The following is a 21012-nucleotide window of genomic DNA, read 5'->3' on the forward strand; positions in this document are numbered from 1 at the left end:
AGGTTCTTCAAATTTAAGCCAACTTCCTGCGCATCTTTCGGGAGGGCAAACGGAAGCACGCACCCTGCACAGGCGGCTGATGACTTTCATGGCCACCAGCTGGACGTTGGAGGAGGCCAGGGCCACTGCCGTGTCGGCCATGATCTCTGCCTGGGCTGAGCCCAGGCCCCCCGTCACGCTCCGCTTGATGAAGCTGTCGAGGACCATGTCGAGGAGGTCGGACACCTGGCCGATCTTGCCCCAGATCTTGGCCTGGATGGAGGGGTACATCTCCACCTCCTCGATGGTGAGCGTGATGAGCTTGTCCAGGATGGTGGCCACCCGCTGCCGCTTGCTGTCGTCCGAGTGCTTGCAGAAGCGGGTCAGGTTGGGCAGCCACGGGGTCATGTACTCCAGGCACAGGTGCTTCAGCTCAATGGAGGACGCCCGGAAGCCCTGGATGCACTCCTCCAGGAACTCCAGCGTCAGGTGCGACGCATTGGTGGCCAGCTTCTCGCTGATCTGCTTTATGAAGATGGTGTTGTTCGAGGGAATGCACAGGCCTGCACGCGTGCGTGAATAGAGGTCAAGGCAGAGGTACGGCAGGGGGCCTCGGACGCAGAAGCACAGGTGAGTACATAGACTTCACGCAAAAGATGGAGAGAACAAGTTTCACAGAAACCATCTTGCTTTGCATTGTGCAGAGCGTAAAGATTGTGAAGCGCATCTGAATCGGACCACTAAAATCGCCAGTTATAAAGATGAAACCCCGAGGCTCATTTCAGAGGCTTGCCATATTAAAAAGCTCGGTAACACCTGTATCAGAAGCCCATCAATAAATCTGCTACCTAAGGAACTTGCGTATCTTAATCAGTGACGTGCCTTTTTTCAGACAGGTTGTGTGGTATGTTTTTCTCATGCTTTTCTTGTGTTTCTACTCGTGCCATTTCATTTATATGCTGCCTCACCTGTAGCAATAAACCATTTAGTTGCTAGTCAGCGCTGGTGTTTGGTCCTTCTCTTGTTTCGTCTTCTGTTGCACTGTTTTTTCCAATTCTTCAGACTTTCTTGAGGTCTCTTGAATCTTTAAAGCTGCCATGGAAAGTGCATGAGGATGGTTTCTCTCAAGGAACCAAGTGCATGCTGGGTGCATGCTGGAAATCAGCAATTTGGCAGGATAGAAGTGAGCTCAATGAAAACGTCCTACAAAGCTGGCTGTACTTAGAATGCTCTGTTTCTCCTCGCATCACATTCGTGTCCTTTGCAGGCGCTGTGACTGAACACGTGCACACATGTAATGTTTTCTTTTTTTTTTCTTTGAGAACCAAAATACAAAGTTTGAGAGTATTGCAAGTGTTTCATAAGTGCCCATCGCATATAGGTGGGCTGAACAAGAGCCGCACCCATGTTGGTGCCAGACAGATGTCTAATCACCTGACATAGCACCAAACTGTACAGGACGATAAAACAGTTTCCCCAGACTACAGCTTAAAAACTGAACCGCAAGCTGATAATGAACAACACTCCAAGACTGTGAAAAAAAAAAAAAAGTGAGGCCATTACCCATGTATATGCAGTTCTCGGTTGTCGACATGTGTTACATTTTGGTTGGTTTATTGGGGTTTAATGTCCTAAAGCAACTAAGGCTATGAGGGACGCTGTAGTGAAGAGCTCTGGAAATTTCAACCACCTGGGGTTCTTTAACGTGCACTGGCACCGCACAGTACACGGGCCTCTAGAATCCCGCCTCCATCGAAATTCGACCGCCACGGCCGGGATCGAACCCGCGTCTTTCGGATGAGCAGCCGAGCGCCGTAACCACTGAGCCACCACGGCGGTGTGTGTTACGTTTTATGGCACACAAGCGACTAAAGCTATCATTGGTTGAAAGGTGTCCATTTGGATTTAAACTCGAAGACGAACTCAAAGTTTCAGGTGTCAGCCACATTTCCCGCGCGCAATCCCTAGTTTGGCCGGTGCTTCCCAGCTGTTGCCTGCAGCTGAGCAGCTCACCAGCGGTCTCCAGCAGCTGGCCTTCAATCTTGAGGTCAAAGGTGGCGGTGAGAGCGCAGAGCAGGTTGTACGCAGCCGTGCGCAGGTTGGGGTCGGAGCTGCCCAGGTTGAGCAGGGCCATGTTGAGCAGCGTGCCTGGGACGTCCTTCGGACGGATCTTCGTGTGCACCGTCACCGAGTCCTGCCACCCGAAAAAAACATGGGAAGAGATCGCACACACACATTCGCTGCAATTTGCACAGCGCTAAACATGAAACTAACGCACAGCTGCACAAAAAGGTGCACTGATACAGACATCCAGTGCTAAGGGAGAAATAAATTCGTAGGAGGCACGTAGACATCTCTTAGGTGCGGGAAGGCGAAAGCCGTTTGCGACGCATTGCATTGATTTGAATTTGCCGCGCTTGAACTCATTTCACGACAGTGGAGAAGAGCGTGGTGAGAGGAAGCAGTGATGGCAGTTGCTGCTTGGCGGCGGATCGCACTGCTTTGACGTCCTTTCGTCTCATGTGAAGTCATCATCCACTTTTCCTCGTTTCTGAGCAATTTCTACCCAAATTATAGATCTTTCGCTGACCGTAAGTACTAATTACTCTTAATTACACATTTTTCAATCTGATTTGACACAAATCCGTCGTTTTTCCGCGCATTCTGCGATAATTTTCACTATGCTGTGACGACTTCTGGTGGATGTGATGTCGCACCGTTCCCATTGCTATAACAGAGTCCGCACTATATCGATGCATTTCGCTGTTTTCTTTGTTTTTCCACTATAATTGGCTATAATTAATTAAGTAATCACTCTACAGTAATCAAACTTGGCGTCGGGGTTACATTTTGTCCCCCCGTATTTGATGCTACCATTCGTTTTCTCCTATCCTGATTAGTTGCCGCATGATTCGTGGAAGACAGCGTTACACCAGACGTGACCTTGACCGCGAGTATGAGCCATAAAAGGCTTTCGGCTTAAAAAGGCAAATACTGCATCCTGACAGGCAGCCATGCTAGCGTGGTTACTGCATCAGAGTCGGTAACTCAATGAACACATCATAAAGCAAGAAGAACAAAGTTGTGACCACTACTCACAGGCTGAGACAGCTCCCAGCGGGTGCGTATATGGATGATGGCCTGGACGATGCTGTCGCAGTCGTTGTGGATGAACGACAGCGGGCCACTCTCATTCGCAATGGTCAGCGTGAACTGGTTGTCATCCACCAGGCACACCTGTCGGGGAGGACAGCAGCAACAACGTCGCACCAAAAGGCTGCTGAGCGCGCCCACAAGCTCCCCAAATGGTGCACAGAATGCGAAAACCTCATTTCAAAGCAGCTGAGAGCGGCACGACAACAAAGAAGACAGAAAATACAGCGACAATGAGATCAGATACTGCAGCATGTGAAGAGATCGGAAGCGGGCAGAGTGGGTGAGAGAACAAATGTGGGTTAATGACATCCTAGTTGAAATCAAGAGGAAGAAGTGGGCTTGGGCAGGGCATGTAATGCGAAGGCAAGATAACCGCTGGTCCTTAAGGGTAACGGAGTGGATTCAAAGAGAAGGAAAACGTAGCAGGGGGCGGCAGAAAGTTAGGTGGGCAGATGAGATAAACGTAGCAGGGGGCGGCAGAAAGTTAGGTGGGCAGATGAGATTAAGAAATTTGCGGGAATACGGTGGCCGCAACTGGTAAGGACAGGGTTAATTGAAGAGACATGGGAAAGGCCTTTGCCCTGCAGTGGGTGCAGTCAGGCTGATTATGATCATGATGATAGTGCAACAGCCCTATCGCAGGCCACAGCAGCCCAGTCTGACATTAGGTGCAATGAAATAGAGAGGTACTAGCATCTCTGTCAGACAGACAAACTTAGCAGTACTTTGAGTGTGTCATTTGGTGCTGATAGCATGTGCAGACATCCAGATTCCAAATGTAACTATATCTGCTACTGAACACACTCGCTGGAAAATGTGTTCGAGAAGTAACTTTCTCCGCTCAGTCCAAGTGTGAAGCCTTGCTGCTTCAGTAGCATGCGATACAAATGTTGGCACTTGTATTCTCGGACACTTATTATTAGGTCTGTGCTGAAACCATTGTAGCCATGGTTTGCCAGCCACAGAATGAGCAACTAAGTAGTGTGCTTATTTGGAATGATGGGCCACATACAAAGAACTAATGACAGTCTGTGCCCAGTGCTTTCACACAGGTAAGCCAGCATCATCATAGTAACGTCATATCATGGCACAGATAACGCATAACACCACAGATAGCACCTATTTAAAGCAGCAGCATTTCTGTTAACTTCTCTGCCACAATAAAAATTTATAGTTCGAATTGGCCTCTGCTCTTTCCACCACTTTCTATACTGGACAATACTCCGGCTGCCCAATACTAGGCAGGCAAAGTGACAGCCAGCGAGGTGCAACGTGTTCGATAAAAGTGACACTGAATTTGCCAGTTTGACATATCTATGGAATACCTCCTTGATAACCAGTCAGCGAGGTGCAACGTGTTCGATAAAAGTGACACTGAATTTGCCAGTTTGACATATCTATAGAATACCTCCTTGATAGTCAGTTCACTTTGTGTTCTTATTACAAATAACTTAAGAAATGACAACACAATGGCATCAGTTTACACAAGGGCAACGAGCTCACTTTGTAAACTAATTATCCCTTCACTGCCAAGACTCCTAATCGACCAGCTCGAGCACACCTACCTCCTCGATTTCAGAAGCGTAGTAGACGTCATTTAGGAGCACCGAGTGGCTGAGCACTTTCGTCTTCTCGGCCGAGGTCACCTGGATGGCGGTCGGCCCAACCTGTGGAGAAATACAGGTGGAGATCACAGAGAGGAAAGGTTTGGTTTGGTTTGGTTTATGGGGTTTAACGTCCCAAAGCAACTCGGGCTATGAGAGACGCCGTAGTGGAGGGCTCCGGAAGTTTAGACCACCTGGGGTTCTTTAACGTGCACTGACATCGCACAGTACACGGGCCTCTAGAATTTCGCCTCCGTTGAAATTCAACTGCCGTGGCCGGGATCGAACCCGCGTCTTCCGGGTCAGCAGCCGAGCACCATAACCACTGAGCCACTGCGGCGGCTCCAGAGAGGAAAGAACACGGTCACAAACAAGAGTGACGGCAATAGATCAACACTTCAATGCGCCCAGCAGAGCAAGCACGCAAACTGGAATGGCAGCACCAGTCGGTCACAACTCATTCAAAAATAGAAACAACAACTGCTTCTGTGCAAATCCGACATGCTGTTTTACTCCCAATGTTGCGACACCAACTGCTTAGGTAACTAATCTGCTTCGCGTCCAAGACAATACGGTGAATAAGTAGATCAATCCTTGCCTTGACACAGTACCAAGCAAAGGTTTCAATGAATGCTAGCCCATCTTTCAGCGACAACGTTTAGGGAGAAACAGAGGGAAAGAGATTGGTTTGGTTTGGCTCATGGGGTTTAGCATCCCAAAGCGACTCAGGCTATGAGGGATGCCGTAGTGAAGGTCTCCGGAAATTTCGACCACCTGGGGTTCTTCAACGTGCACTGACATCGCACAGTACACGGGCCTCTAGAATTCCGCCTCCATCGAAATTTGACCACTGCGGTCGGGATGGAACCCGTGTCTTTCGGGTCAGCAGCCGAGCGCCGTAACCACTGAGCCACCATGGCGACCTCGAAAAGATACTGGATCAGGCAGGGTGCAGCAGAGATCAGCCATGAAGAAAGAAGACCAAGGGAAAGGTGATGTCAAGTCCACCACAGGACGAAGGCCATCCCCACTAGTATTCAGCTAGCCCTGCCCTGTGCCAGCTGCAGTCACCCTATATCCCCACCACCTAACATAGTATCTCCTTTTTCCACCTGACTCCCTGTTGTCCCCAGTTATCTCCATTTTGATACACAGCAGACCACTATTTGTCTGTTCTCCGCACTGCATGCCTCACCCGAGCCCGTTTCTTCATTTTGATTTCCGCCAGCGTATCATTCATCATCATCATCATCAGCCTGACTACACCCACTGCAGGGCAAAGGCCTCTCCCATGTATCATTACCTCGACTTTATTCTCTATACCATGCTGCTGGCTTTTTCGTCCTTAATGCTACGCCTTAGTCAAGCTGCTGTACACGGCTATAACGCCCTCAGTCTAAATTCATGCTTCTCACTGGCCTCCGAGTTCTGGTCCAACGGGTGAGCACTGGCACGATACAACTGTCACACACCACTTTTGTGCACCTGCCAAATGCGCTCAGACTTATTTTTATAGTAAGCAAGGCAGCAATGTGGGCTAGTTGGTTGCACATTTGAGGGGAATAACGCGCTACACACAGACAAAAAACGACAAACAACGGACACTGGAGAAGCGCGCTGAGATTTATTCTGGTACACGGGCACATAAATACATTTCATGCACATTTCATGCATACATTTCAATACATTTCAAAATACATTTCATGCACATGCTCCAAACAATCAATTAATTGCCACTGGCTGTGTCACACGCTCCTTCGTTTCTTGATTAGTTCTAACTCCTCACTTGATAACAACACCGAGGGTGAGCTTAGGCACTTGTCTTCACCGGCCTCCCATATCTCAAGGGCTTCTTTTATTTCTTTCTTTCTTGTCCCTTGCACGAGCTAAAATTGTAGTGCGTTCAAAGTATGGTGAACATTTGTGATTTGCACAATAAGAGGCAAGGTTTTCAGAATTCACTATCTATCGTAGGTTATTACCGTGCTCTTTTAACCCGGTGTTTAGGCATCTGGTTGACTGACCTACGTAACTCATGCCGCATGACAAGAGAATAATTTTTTTGTAGTCCTGGAAACTTTTTCAGCATCTGGAACTGCTGTGACTACCTGTGCCAGGTACTAGACGTACACGTTTACTTCCTCCAACACCCCATGGCTTGTCATAAAACCACTCTTCCTCTGGCCACACTGTTCAACAGTAGTACTTTTCTTGATACTAAATTTAACCTTACCACTGCATACTGCCTCTTTAAGACCTCAATCATTCGTTCTAATCCATTACGCAAGCTATACGACAGGAGAATGTCAACCTCAAATCAGAGGTTGTCAATTAGGTTACGTTAGGTCAGGTCAGGTTAGGTTAGGTTAGGTTAGGTCAGGTCAGGATAGGTCAGGTCAGGATAGGATAGGATAGTATAGGACAGGTAGGTTAGGTTAGCCAGCTCTCAAAATCCAACCCTTCTGAATGCCTCTCGCAGACATGCAATGACAGTAGAGAGTATGAGCCTCCCTGGCTGAACCGCCTTTTCTGACTAGTTTTCCTCGATGCTCCAGCTGACGATTCCATCTGCGCTAACAAATCTGACAAAAAAAAGAATACCAAAAACTCCACAAAGAAGCAAATGCTGAAAAGAAAGCACAACTCTCAGTGCGTTTGTTGCAATACATCAAGAACAGCAATGCTGGTGTTCTGGTTTATTGGTTTATTGGGATTTAACGCGCCAAAGCAACTCAGGCTACGAGGGACGCTGTAATGAAGGGCTCCGGAAATTTCGAGCACCTGTGGTTCTCTAACATGCACTGACATCGCATACCACACGGGCCTCTATAATTTTGCCTCCATCGATATTCGGCCACTGCGGCCGGGATCGAACCCGCGTCTTTCGGGTCAGCAGCCGAGCGCCATAACCACAGAGCCACCGTGGCGGGGCCAATGCTGGTGTTCTGTGGCGCTCCACAGTGATGACTCCACCGTTTGCAGTCATAGACAGACCGTCACGCATGCCTCTTCACTGCCCACCTTCATCAGCGCGCTACTACTACCCACGGCACCTCAAGGACAGAGTAAAGCCCTACCTTGATGGCGACCTTGGTGTCCTTGTGGGAGAGCTTGAGGGCGTTGTTGAACACCTTGAGGTCCTCGTCCAGGGCCAGGGTGGCCCCGGGCAGCCGCTGCTGCTCGGGCTCAATGTACTCGTGCAGCCGCTGGGGGGTGTCCATGAAGACCAGCTTGCGGTTGCCCTTGAGGGGGGCCAGGATGCGGTCGTGGTACTTGGTGTACTCCCGCACCCACGAGTTGCAGTTGTAGACGTAGGCCGCCTGCACCTTCTCGTAGGCCACCTCCGGAAGCACCACAAACCACTTCTGCAGGAACTCCGTCTGGCCAGACAAGGCAAGGAAGCAGGGCTCAGATATGCACATCTATTATGCACGAGAGGAGAAGAAGAAGAAAGGGCCTCTTACCCTGAATCGGTTGTCGGCACAGGTGTGCGTGAAGTCGACAATCAGCTCGAAAGGCTTGTGGCAGAAGGGCTTCAGGGTGAGGATGACATGGTAGATGAGCAGGTCGCCATTGGTCTCACCAATTCTGCACACATCCCAAAGGAACCTTGCTTACACACAAGGCAAGAAAGAGCACAGAGCTGAAAGCACCACAACGAATAAGCGTGGCCCACAAAGCATTAGAAAAACAACCAGCTCAAGCTAACACAGGGCAAAGGAAGCTTCACCCTGTTTCTATGCATGCCCCACTGTAAAACAGAAATGATAAAATACATAACATACCACTAACAACACAAAACAGCCAAGGATAGAGCAAGAGAAAACGGACAAGTGCTCATGCTCACGTGTTTGTGCTTCCTCTATTCGTGCCCATTTTTGTATTGATGAAAGAAGAAGCTCTTACAAAACTGGCCAGATTTCCCAGGTTGCAGCGCACAAGATAACCGCTGCTAGAGGACGGTCAGCCAAGGCAGGCCATGCATGCAACAGAGACAGGTGGCCAGGGGAATAGCTCACTTGTATCGGCGGGCAATGTAGTAGAAGACGGGGTTTCCGGCGCGCGAGGTGCCGGCCTGGTAGAAGATGTTGAGTGACTTGATGGACTTGAACTCATCCTTCTCGTGCATGTTGTGCTTGGACATGATCTCCTCGAACTTGGTGCTCGTCATGTCCATGCTGCTCCACCTGCAACAGGCACCACCCCAACTAGTCAGCCCGGTCCCTTAACAACAATTATGAAAATTCAGGGGGGGCACTTTGTTGGCCTAAAGTGTAGTGAGGCGAAAGCCTTAAGCGCGGTGTTGCTGCTTGTGTCACTGATGTGTGGTTAAGATGTTAAGCTTCGCCTCTAAGAGTGGGACGCAACAGCATCTTGCAACGCTGCCAGGGAGTCCACAGAACGCCATCGCCCGTTCGGTTCTGAGCAAGTTCTACGCCTTGCTCGTTTTTGAGGAAAGGAAATGTATCTGTCTCCCATATCTCAGTGGATACTTGAACCTCGCCTAAGGGAAAGGAGGAAGATGGGAGTGAACAAAGACACCATATTCACTAGACGCGCCTTTGTTCATTCCAAACCATCGAGCTGGCATGGCGGAGTGGTTAGCGTGCTTGTCTCGTACTCTGGAGACCCTGGTTCAATTCCCAAACTCGACCAATTTCCTACTCGGTTTTATTTATTTATCTGGTCTGACTAGGAAATTAGGTTAATTAGGCTAACTGGTTAAATAACTAAACTCAGTCCCACTTACTCGGAGCATCACTATACCATCCCTTTAATTAGCTGCATGATTACTAGCCAAAGTACAACTGGCCCCGTTTGAAATTCGCGCACTGTGACGTCACAACCATTTCGACCAATTGAAAAGCGTGACATTTCTGTCGACAACTCCTGCTCACAACGATGAGGCATTAAAGGCTTCCGCCTTAAAACCTCTCGAACTCAGTTTGCCACACATGTCCTCCTTATCACTGGCACCCCCTGCTGATAGCAAGTGCAATTGAAGGCCTTCAAACGACAGGCCCAACGTTAAATGCTGGCACAGCAGCTGACAATGCATGGTTGGCTGTCAAAATATGACAGCTGACTCAATTCAATCAGGTTTCTCTTCCCCAACCGTGCCTCACGTTACCATGTGCTGGCCCAAAATCACATGGCAACACACCGCACTAGCGTGGTAAGTTGCATGGTTCGCCCGCTCTGATTCAAGCACAGAAGCTCTGGCAACCTCTTGTAATAAAGGAAGAGCAACTTAAATCAATCCACACTGTCAGAAATGTGCAACCTTTAATCGAGGTTGCAGCAGTGCACCAGGAAAAGTTAACAATGCAAGCATCAGATGCTGCTGACCTCTTGTTTACACCTGCCTTGTACCTAATGGCCACTCAACTAAGATTAACCACTCGGATGTTAACTACTAACTGGGATTAACTACCCGCAGAGTGGGTGAGAGAACAAACGCGGGTTAATGACATCCTAGTTGAAATCACGAGGAAGAAGTGGGCTTGGGCCGGGCATGTAATGCGAAGGCCAGATAACCGCTGGTACTTAGGGGTAACGGAGTGGATTCCAAGAGAAGGCAAGCGTAGCAGGAGGCAGCAGAAAGTTAGGTGGACGGATGAGATCAAGAAGCTTGCGGGGATACGGAGGCCGCAACTGGCAAAGGACAGGGTTAACTGGAGAGACATGGGAGGGGCCTTTGCACTGCAGTGGGCGTAGTCAGGCTGATGATGATGATGACTCGGATGTGACAGGAGAGTAAGCAAGCGAGCGAGAGAGAGGGGGGGCACGCACTGTGAGTCCATGGGCTTGTGCTCGGGTGGCCCCAGGTAGGCCAGCAGGGTGGCCATCTTGTCGAAGGGGCGCCGACCGACCGCCTTGTGGTCCCTCGAGCTGGACAGGTAGTCGCCGATCTTCTCCTGGTGGTTCCACAGCAGCCGGTGCAGCGCATGCACGTTGGCATCGCTCACAAAGGACATGCTGTGGCTGCCGGGCTCCACCGACTCGCAGTCGGACGTGATCTGCATCACCCACCTACACGGGAGGGAGCACCGGTGAGCTTCCTCTTTGTCGCTCCATGCCAACTGTAGCAAACCACAATGTGGACAAAACAGCTACAGTTCTCATAGCCTAGCCCAGGGGTTCTTAATCTTTTTAGCCTCGGGGAACCCCAACGGCCTTCAACAGGTGCTGAGGAACACCATGGCTTGGCCTCCATCCCATCCTACCCTACGTGCATGAAAAAAAGGAGTACGCAGACACACGCAACACCTCAAGAAATGGCCCACTTTAATAATGACTGGCTGTACAGTGAAAATGCATGCAATGAACAATTACTGCAGCACAATTAGCACCATAATGAAGGAAAGTTGGCAGTTAAGCATGCGTGGTTTGATTTGGCTTATGGGGGTTTAACGTCCCAAAGCAACTCAGGCTATGAGGGACGCCGTAGTGAAAGGCTCCGGATATTTCGACCACCCGGGGTTCTTTAACGTCCTCCAGAACCCTTTAACAGCCCTTTACACGGGCCTCTAGAATTTCGCCTCCATCGAAATTCAACCGCTGCGGCCGGGATCAAACCCACGTCATTCGGGTCAGTAGCCGAGCGCCATAACCACTGAGCCACTGCGGCGGCAAGACATACACGGATTTAGGTGCTTGGGGAACCCCAACGTGCACTTGAAGGAACCCAAGGGTTCCACAAAACACAGTCTGAGAACCCCTGGTCTAGTCACAAGTCACCATCACTAAATACTACTGCCACTAACTTTTAGCCATAAGAAGACTCAAGCCAATTGCCATGCTGGTTGGTTGGTTGGTTTATGGGGTTTAACGTCCCAAAGCGACTAAGGCTATGAGAGACGCCGTAGTGGAGGGCTCCGGAAATTTCGACCACCTGGGGTTCTTTAACGTGCACTGACATCGCACAGTACACGGGCCTCGAATTTCTCCTCCAAAGAAATTCAACCGCCGTGGCCGGGATCGAACCCACGTCTTTCGGGCCAGCAGCCGAGCACCGTAGCCACTGAGCCACCGCGGCGGCCAATTGCCATGCGTGCCTATCACCAGTACTAGGCGTTAAGCAACATTACAGCAAAACCTCACTACTCACTCAACAGGCCATTCCATATGTATCAGCAGCGCCATTCCGCTTACGACGTAGTCGCACGAAATCCCCAACTCGGCTCCCATTAAACCTCATGCATTATATGCCAAATACAGTACAGTGGCTTATCATAAATGCGCCGGTTACTGTGCACTTATCGTCACCTAAAAGGCTGGAGGGGTATCTCATAAAGCAGCAATGAACTACGCCACACATCGCAAGGAGACTTCACCAGCGCTCCTAACACACAGATTGCGATGATACGTCAATGCCGATTGGGTGCAGCATACAACAAGCACACTTGCAGCTTCCGACGTGCCCGGAGAAAGAGCAACCTAGCTGAACTTACTCTCCCCTCCTGTCACCAGAGGTCGCCGGTGCACGCCCGCCGCTATCTTATTACCAGGTACCTGTGTCCACGCAATCTTGGTCTGAGCTATGTGGATGTGCCCATAGCCATCCCTATCGCTACCATTTTCACGTGACTCGCTCTCCACAGTTTATGTGGTTTAGGCTAGCTGCAGCAACCTTTCATTTTCCTCCATGTGCCACAGCTGCCACTGCCAGACTGCTGGCTTACTAGCATTGCTACAAAGCTGCGATCAGGTAACATCTTGTTGTGCTGTCGCATTACTGAGATCACAAATCACAAGCTTCCCATATACAGTGCTTTCCAAGTGAAATCACTCCCCAGCACAACTCACATACGGGTAAAGCAGCTCCGAGTGTTGACCATCAAGGAGAATGTGTTCTGGTAACGCCTTCGAAATCAACGACACAATCACCACCAATGACACCTACGACAGGCACCTTGCAGAAGCTTTACAGCGGAAAGGCGCAGTCAAAATTCTAGCATTTCGCGTGTTTAGGGACATAAAACAGCTGAGACGTCTCCAGCGTGGTCCAAAAGTGACAGATCGCTGCCTTTACAGTGAACCTCGCTATAACGAAACGGTTTAAAACGAAGTAACGGATATAACGAAGGCATGGCGATTCCCCTTGGAGGCTCGGTCAATATGGTATATAACGAAGCTACGGCTATAACGAAGTAATCGTCTGGCCCCTTCAATGTCATTATAACAAGATTCAACTGTATCACTGGTCCAAAGCAAGCGATGCCAACGAGGAAGCTGAAAACAACTTACGTCCTACATTTAAGTAACTGCATGCGCACTAAACATACTGCACCTATTAGTCTCGAAAAATGAGGTGCGATGGAGAAGCTGGGGGCCACTCTGAATGCCTTCAAGACTACGTTACTCAGTGCTAGTGCGGAAGACAAAAATAATGGACTTCTACAGCGCTACTTGAATAAAAGTTTCCACGAGAGCCTTCCTTATTGAAAAAGCTCAAGTGTCATTCTTTGTCAGGTAAATAGATATACATATTTAGACTCTTTTCATTTAGGGTGTACTGCCGCTTTGCACATAGTTTTTCCGCAATCCCGCGAGAAATGCCTTAGCAAGGCTTTACTGTACCATATTTACTCATACATGTTGCACTTTTCTTTTTACTATCAAAGAGAAAAGCACAGCCACTCCTCGTATTATAAAAGGGATCATATGCAGTTAAAATGACTCTCCCTGTTGAGTGCCAGCACAAGTAACCCTCGCATTATAATTGCAGTTGCCTTACACTGGGTAAAGAAGGTACTTGTGCACCCGTGTACTATTTTGATCCGAAATGAAAGTGCTACACTAAAGTCAGCCAACCAACAGGATGCAAGTCACAAGCAATACAGCTTCCCAGAGTAAGGCGTGCAAGGTAGGTGCTATGCCAAAGCTGACCTAAAACCACCTAGCATGGATGGCCCAGGTTTTGCCACAGTTAATGCCCAAAGACTGCTACTTTTTCCCTCCAAATGGCAGGAAAGGGGGCTGCATGTTTCACTCGCTCTTTCTTCTTCCCTAAATCGACTATCGACCACCTAGAACCCTGCCAGAGAATGCGACCAAGTACCGAAGCAATCCGAAGTCGCTTTATCACGCAAAGTGTCCCTATTCTGCCACACTGTTATCTCCGCCACCTGCCCGCCTTGCTCTCTGTGGCCTCACTACGCAGTGCGTGTTACCCTCACAATGCGGAGAGCAGGCAGTGCCGAGTGCCTGACCTCCGACCGGCCTCGAAGTTGGCCCGCAGGAAGTCGTTGAAGGGCAGCATGTGCTGCTCCTTGCTGAACTCCACGTGGTTGGCGATGTTCTGCAGGATCTTGGACATGAGCATGAGGCCCCGCTTGACGCGCGACGAGGGCTGGCGGTCCACAATGCCCATCTCGTAGGGGGACACTGCAGAGGGCACACACGGGGCGGTGGTTGAGCACAGCATTGAGAGGGAAATGTCACGAGCCAAGGCTGAGGTAATCTAGCCATACCCACGGCTGCAACTCGTCGCTCAAATCTAACGTTCGACGAAAACTCGTCTGGTCGGGTAGAAGATTCTTGAATTCAATGGAAGGAACGCCGACGAAAAGGTTGTTGTTTAATATGAAGATGAAGACAAAGACGTTTAATATGAAGACGATCACTCTGATCAAGGCTTCTGATCAAGGAGTGATCAAGGCTTCCGTATGGAAGCCGAAACGTCTTCGTCTTCATATTAAACAACAACCTTTTGGTCAGCACTCCTTCCATTGAATTCATGAATCAACTAGTCGCTGCGTTCACCCTCCCCTTATCCCCCCTATCCTGCCATCAGTTCAAACAGCACAGAAAATATTGAAATTCCCAACCACAAAAGCAGCTGCCTGAGGTGTTCCCATCCTTCACCTATGCCCTCAGCAGACAATGCACAATGTAGAGTTGCAGTTCATAAGATCTAAAATTTCAGCACCAAATCTTGTTTGTGAACTGAACAAACATCATCATCATCATCAGCCTGACTACGCCCACTGCAGGGCAGAGGACTCTCCCATGTCTCTCCAATTAACCCTGTCCTTCGCCAGTTGCGGCCACCGTATTCCCGCAAACTTCTTAATCTCATCTGCCCACCTAACTTTCTGCCTCCCCCTGCTACCCTTGCCTTCTCTTGGAATCCACTCCGTTACCCTTAAGGACCAGCGGTTACCTTGCCTTCGCATTACATGCCCTGCCCAAGCCCACTTCTTCCTCTTGATTTCGACTAGGATGTCATTAACCCGCGTTTGTTCAAACATATCCAAACCTTTTGCAGAAGTGACAAGATGCTTAGCGCTCATTCAGCAAGGTAAGCAACTTATGGCAATTGAAAATTTAATGACACTCGACCGCCTTCCATCCGGCAGTTCAATGCAGACAAGCGCTCCACTCTCAGTAAAAAGCAGGTTCCCTCCAAAACAGAACTTTCTCACGAACTGTGCTTCCGATTTGGGCTTGCGTGCAAGAAAAGGGGAAAGGGGAAGAGAGGGGAAGCTGGGCTCACCGATGGCCGGGTTGATGAAGCGCAGGAAGATGACGGTGCCCACGGCGCTGATGTTGTGCGGGAAGTTGGGGAAGCGCTTGTTCAACACCTGGTACAGGCAGTGGCACATGCTGCGCAGCTGGGGGGGAAACCTGCACACACAGACACAGTGTCGGCCCTTTCCCACCTCCGCTTCACACACTGTCTCTTCCTATGGGTTCAGCAAAGTCACAACCATCTTTGCGCCCGGCCAGAGAAATCAACGCTTGGGTAGTGGCGTTTTCCGTAACCACATTCCATTCAATGTGGTTATGGGGAATCATAGGGAATCACATACAAAACATATTTATCATCACTGCCGAGACTACAAAAACGTGCCTTGAAAACCATGGAATTACCTACTTCGTTTAACTCTAACAATAACATTTTGGACGCAAAGCAAATCATGTCATTCACAACCTTACACGACTACAAAATAGCTCTTATGGTTAATAATACTATAAATACCAACTGCCCCTTACCTTTTGGTACATTCAGCATTCACGTCTGCAACACCAGACAAGCCAGTAATGGCAATTTTAGTCTTCCTATTTGCCATAATGTGTATGGAGAAAGACGAATAGAATTTACAGGAGCGAAAATTTGGAACTCGTTGCCAATTGAAATAAAGCAAGCTAGGAATTTCAAACTGACAGGCAAGAGATATTACAGCAGGTTACAAAATTAGTTTTTCTTCAATGTGTTTAAGACTGCTGACCTACATGTTATTTTGTATTGGACCGTTGACTAGCCTCATTGGCTATCGGTCCAAATATCTGTGTATACACCTTGTTTTGCCACTCAATAAAAACTTCCTGGTGATTCTTGAATGTACAACTGGTCAACAGTCCATATATAGCTACTTCTTCGGCTCTACTCTCGGTCGGCAAATACACAGTAACACTAAGTAACCCTTTTTTGACTCCAGGCACTCCTGGCCTTTCCTGTTGCAGTACAAATGGATGCAGTAAAAGCTCATTAAATCAAACTTCAAGGAAGCAAAAAAATGTTCAAATTATCTGAAGTTCGAATTATAGAATAGCTTTCAAAAAAAATTGACAAGAACCGATCACGGCAAAATTTTTTTGGTGAAAGATTGGGTAATGGTCGGTTGCTTTTGAGAGCCGACCAGTCACATGGATTCCATCAATGCCTTATAGCAAGCAGACTGTTGGCAGCATCAAAGCAAAACTGCTCCAAAATGGTAATGGCCTTCTCGCATCCCCCCCCCCCCCTGTTGTGACCAACGTTTATAGATACTTTTTTAGTTCCATAACTCCTCCCCTGAAAGCGGGCGCTGCTTGTACCCGGGCAGTGAGAGGGCGCTGCAGTCGAGGTTTGCGCGGTCGCCAGCGCGCGCGCGGCTCCTCTCCTGCAGGCTGCAGTTACTGCTTAGCCCGTGTGCGCGGGTTTGTCGTTGCCTTTTTTTGTCCATTTATGTTACTGTGCGCTCTGCGAACACTTGGTCCCCATCGTGCACTCAGAACAACAAACGCTGCTGGCCGTGAAGCAGCTTTCGAGCGCGACAATGCCAATTTGCTTCGTGCCCGGCTGTACCAGCGGGTACAAGAGCAACCCGGAGAAACGCCATCCGTACGGAAGCAAGAGGAAATATCAAACTCATTGCATCAAATCAGACCGTTGAGTCCCTGCGGGTGACATTGATGTCGGTGCTGTCCATTATAGACTTCCTACACAGCAAGGGCGTCAGCTATATTCTCACAGCGAAGTTAAACCAAGACCCGCTTGAGGTAATTAGACTGGCACGTTGAAAAAGCCTAGAAATGCTCATATATAATGTGTTTTTTTTTATTCAGATTTTTTGGCCTAGTGAGCCCATTAGGAGCTGGCGAACACCACCCTACAGTGACAAAGTTCAGGCAATTATTTAGGTGGTGGTGGAAAACGTTTATTTGCTCTATTTTACAATATTTTTTTGCAGCTTCAGATGGAGTTTTCCATCTTATCATTATTTGGGCTGCTTTCTTTTACACACCTGTTGAAGTAGCTGTGAAATGGAACTGTGAGACGGGAACTGATCGTGTCTTATTTAGTGCCTTCGAGAGCCTCGGAGAAAAGCGTCGCGACGCCCTCATCCAGAAAAAGGCTAGAAAGAACAGATCTGGCAGGAGCTGATGGCGATACCTTTCAGGGACCTCTCCAATGCTTCCAACGACCACAGATACAGTGTTCCATCACCAGAAGAAACAGCATTGTACTATTTGGCAGGCTATGTGGCTTTCAAAATGAAAAATAAAGCGCAATGTGAACTCTGTGACGCAATGTGACGCACTTGGCAGGCAGGATTCTCTGCCGCGTGAGGCTATATGCTCATTATTGAGCGCGAGTATGTTAGTGGCAGTCTCGCGTACCCTTCTCGCGTACCGTACCCTTTGCCTGTGTAAGCGCGGTAGAGGGTGCTATAAAACAGGCTTGAAAGGGTGAGTTGTTTGGCGACCTGTTTTGGAACGTGCTGGATTCTCTCGTAAAAAAAGGCACGAATGGTGTTGGTTTACCAGAGCATGCTGAGGTGTTCACAGCTCAATTAATTTACTTTTATTTAGTGACGCCCATGCACTTCTTTGCGCGAGCAAAGTGGTTGGAAAATAGTAGCGCCGTTCGAGCTCAAAAAGAGCGAAAGTAGGCGAAGCTTGTCTGACAAATTAGTTGACAGCAAATCTGTCAACAACGATGTTTAGAGGGTTTGTGAATAAATTTTTTCTATTTAAATGCCAAGGGCCTTGATTACTCTTGCATTTCGCCTACACCGGTATCGAACTCGCGGCTTTCGGGAAAGAAGCCGCGGGCCGTAGCCACCGAGACAGCGGCGGGTTTTATTTGCACCAGTATTACCGTATTTACTCGCATAATAGGCGCACTTTTTTTCCAGAAAATCCGGCTCAAAGTTCGGGGTGCGTCTATTACGCGGGGTAAAATTTCCGGAAATTTTTCGACTCGCAAAATTGAACACACCGCGTAAACGCACTCGTGTACGGGCCGCACCCCGTTTTCGCGAAGAAAATATTGAAAAAAAAAAAAAGATCCGTGTAGGGCCGCACCGAAACTTTCCACGACACACGCCTTCGGAATGCACGCGCCGAGGCGTCCGCGATCGGCTCCGGCTGCGCGCAACGGGCGCTTGATCGCGGAGGCCACACACGCGCACAGGAGCTTCCAGACGCCGCCCACGGAGGGCACCCAAGGCCAAGCTCATCATCATCATCGTTTTCCTCCGCCGCGAGCTTTCGCTATCTTTATCGCCATCAGCATCACCAGCTCGTTTTTTTTGTTGTTGTTGTTGCTGTCAAGTGCCGGGATTTGCGGTAGCGCGATAGTTATCGTGGTTTATGGCTTTGCCGCGGAGCGTTGCTGTTTTAGCTCGACGGGAAAGCACCTTAACAGCTACACGGCTGGGAGTTTGCTCTCGAACACGGCAAGCGTGAGGCAGGTCGGAAAATACGACGTGGCCGAGAAGTGCGGCAGTTGCGACCGCGGCGTCCCTAAATTTTCGTACGCGACTCCAAGCGCCGAGGTTTTCATGGGCCTAAGTCGGGAACGTTTCCGGCTGGAGATGAAGCTTTCCAAACAGACGATTAAAGTGAGCATCCCTGAAAACTGTGTGCGGCTGTTCTACGCGATGTCGTTGTACGTGCTGTGGTCCGCAGCAGCTGCGACGGCAGCAGCACTAGTGAGGACTAGTAGTCAGTTCAGCAAAAACTTTGTTAAAATAAAGATTGGGAAGCGGGGGGTGGCGAGGCGTCGGCTTGCAATCGTGTAAATACAGTACTGATCACAGTGCCAAGTTCGGGATGCGCCTATTATGCGCGGAAATAAAAAAATCTGATTTTTCGCGCCCTAACTTGGGGTGCGCCTATTATGCGAGTGCGCCTATTACGCGAGTAAATACGGTAGCTGTAATGAACGTAAAAGTAATTTTGCGCGAAATGCGAGACACAACAGCCAGTCGCGAAAAACTGGTTTGGCGGATAATACGAATCTATTGAAGTAGCAAGGTTAGGTTCATCTCACGGGATGCAGAATCGAGGCATGCATTTCTTCATTGCCCTTACAAAACGGCCGCTTGTGACACGGCTCAGAATACCGCTCTTAAGTTCGCAAATGCGCCAAGCACACATATGTTATGAAATACCTCCGGGCAAGAGCCGGAAACAAAAAACAGCCGCCGCGCAGCGATGATTCGAATGCGAGTGCTCGTGCAAAACGCTGCACGCTAGCAGACGACTCTCGCCCTCCTACCTCAACCCGCGATTGCAGCGCCGCGGTGGCGGGGACGGCGGCAGGCCGCCTGCTCCATACGGGCGCTGCGAGGAGTTATGGAACTAAAAAAGTATCTATAAACGTTGATTGTGACAGGGGCCCCTCACAAGCGGTTTAGAAGAGGCTTCACCGACAGCCGCTTGGATCGAATGAGCAGCCATGCTTCTCTGTACAAACAGCGAAGAACAGCATGTTAGGAACACAGAGTTTCAGCAAAATGAGAAAATAGAAGAACCAGGCGGACTGAAATGAGGGAAACACACAGCATCGCGACCAATCAGCGTCCGAAATGACGCACCGGTGGGCTCAATTGACTGCCTGATACACGGCCGATAGTCACCATCGGCATGAGCTGTTACAAAGGTCCAAAAAGCGAAAACGAAACTATGCAGTCTGACAATTCTTGGATACGGGGCCATCTGCCTTTCATCATGCCTGCCCTTGTGCACACGTCAGAGGTCTGCAGCATGCAATTCAGGTTTGGGTAGGGTCATTTTGACGACCACTAGCCATGCCCGTCATTCCTAAATGCAGCCTTCCTTCGGGAGCCATTCAAATTAACCAGTGTGAGACTGGGTGCGTCCAAAGTAGTGAACTTCCGACGCCATAGACTTGCACAGACGTTGGCTGGAACAAAGCTGGCTGTTCAAATTATCTGGATTTCTGAATTAACGGGGGTTGAATGAATTACTTTTTATACTATAGGCATCTGTTGCGTGTCCCCACTCTCTAACACATTAACTTCAGAATAGAAGAAACCTGTGCATAACAGTGCGTGCGTTCATTTTAAAGCAAAGAAAGCACTCTAACCAGAACACATCTTGGTACACCTCCCAACGCCTAATCCACCTCCCCAGTAACATAAGCATGTCAGCTAGTACCTCAGAATCAGAGGCCCAGCCTCAAACCTGCCGACAAACCCTAAGAGTGCTCTTGCTTAAGGTCACACATCTCAACAGAGTTGACAGAACTCAAGGACTCCAGTGCTTGCTAACTTCAGTTACTGGTGCAAGCACACTTGGGACACCGGTACAGAAAGGGCTTACAAGCCGCTCCTTCAGCAACCAATGGTAGAGAGGACGGTTCCCAAGAGAGATAATTCATCAAGCACTTCATCCCAGGTACTGTAGCATTGACAGCTAAGATGGCCTCCCAAAGCCTACGCACTTCTGTGGTACTGACTGCAGTAAGCAACTCTACAGCATGCACCACAATAGGGTGAATTGAAAACGGCAACCTTTCAACGAGCAGGCTAAAACTGCACAGGATGCAGCACTAGTGAGAATAAAAAATTCTGTAGTGTTGATTCCAATGCCTAATGAAACCCAAAAACTGAAAGAGGGCAGCACCAATGTGCATACATAATGCCAGCGGTGCAGAGAAGAGGCACCTTCCATACACACATAAGGTGACTTGCAGCAGAGGATAGATGGATAAAAAGATGGAAGACACTGCAGTACAGGCAGAACTACCCTT

General features: G+C 49.1%; 1 protein-coding gene across 5 annotated transcripts in view; it reads right to left on the reverse strand.

Moving 5' to 3' along the window:
• Nf1 (neurofibromin 1) overlaps positions 1 to 21012 on the reverse strand; it is an 82211-nt gene that overhangs the window by 23375 nt on the left and 37824 nt on the right. For 3 of the 5 annotated variants that reach the window (XM_089573035.1, XM_089573034.1, XM_089573033.1), the window contains exons 24-33: positions 15241 to 15371; positions 13922 to 14129; positions 10533 to 10772; positions 8759 to 8926; positions 8204 to 8327; positions 7817 to 8119; positions 4701 to 4802; positions 3079 to 3216; positions 1993 to 2173; positions 64 to 542 (exon numbers count right to left, since the gene is read on the reverse strand). In XM_089573035.1, the coding sequence (XP_089429161.1) occupies positions 64 to 542; positions 1993 to 2173; positions 3079 to 3216; positions 4701 to 4802; positions 7817 to 8119; positions 8204 to 8327; positions 8759 to 8926; positions 10533 to 10772; positions 13922 to 14129; positions 15241 to 15371 (2074 nt within the window). The remainder of the gene's footprint in view (positions 1 to 63; positions 543 to 1992; positions 2174 to 3078; positions 3217 to 4700; positions 4803 to 7816; positions 8120 to 8203; positions 8328 to 8758; positions 8927 to 10532; positions 10773 to 13921; positions 14130 to 15240; positions 15372 to 21012) is intronic. The other 2 variants (XM_089573037.1, XM_089573036.1) reach the window with 1 other exon arrangement.

This window comes from Amblyomma mixtum, chromosome 2 (assembly GCF_055824585.1).
Source record: "Amblyomma mixtum isolate Tamu chromosome 2, ASM5582458v1, whole genome shotgun sequence".
Lineage (NCBI taxonomy): Eukaryota > Metazoa > Arthropoda > Arachnida > Ixodida > Ixodidae > Amblyomma > Amblyomma mixtum.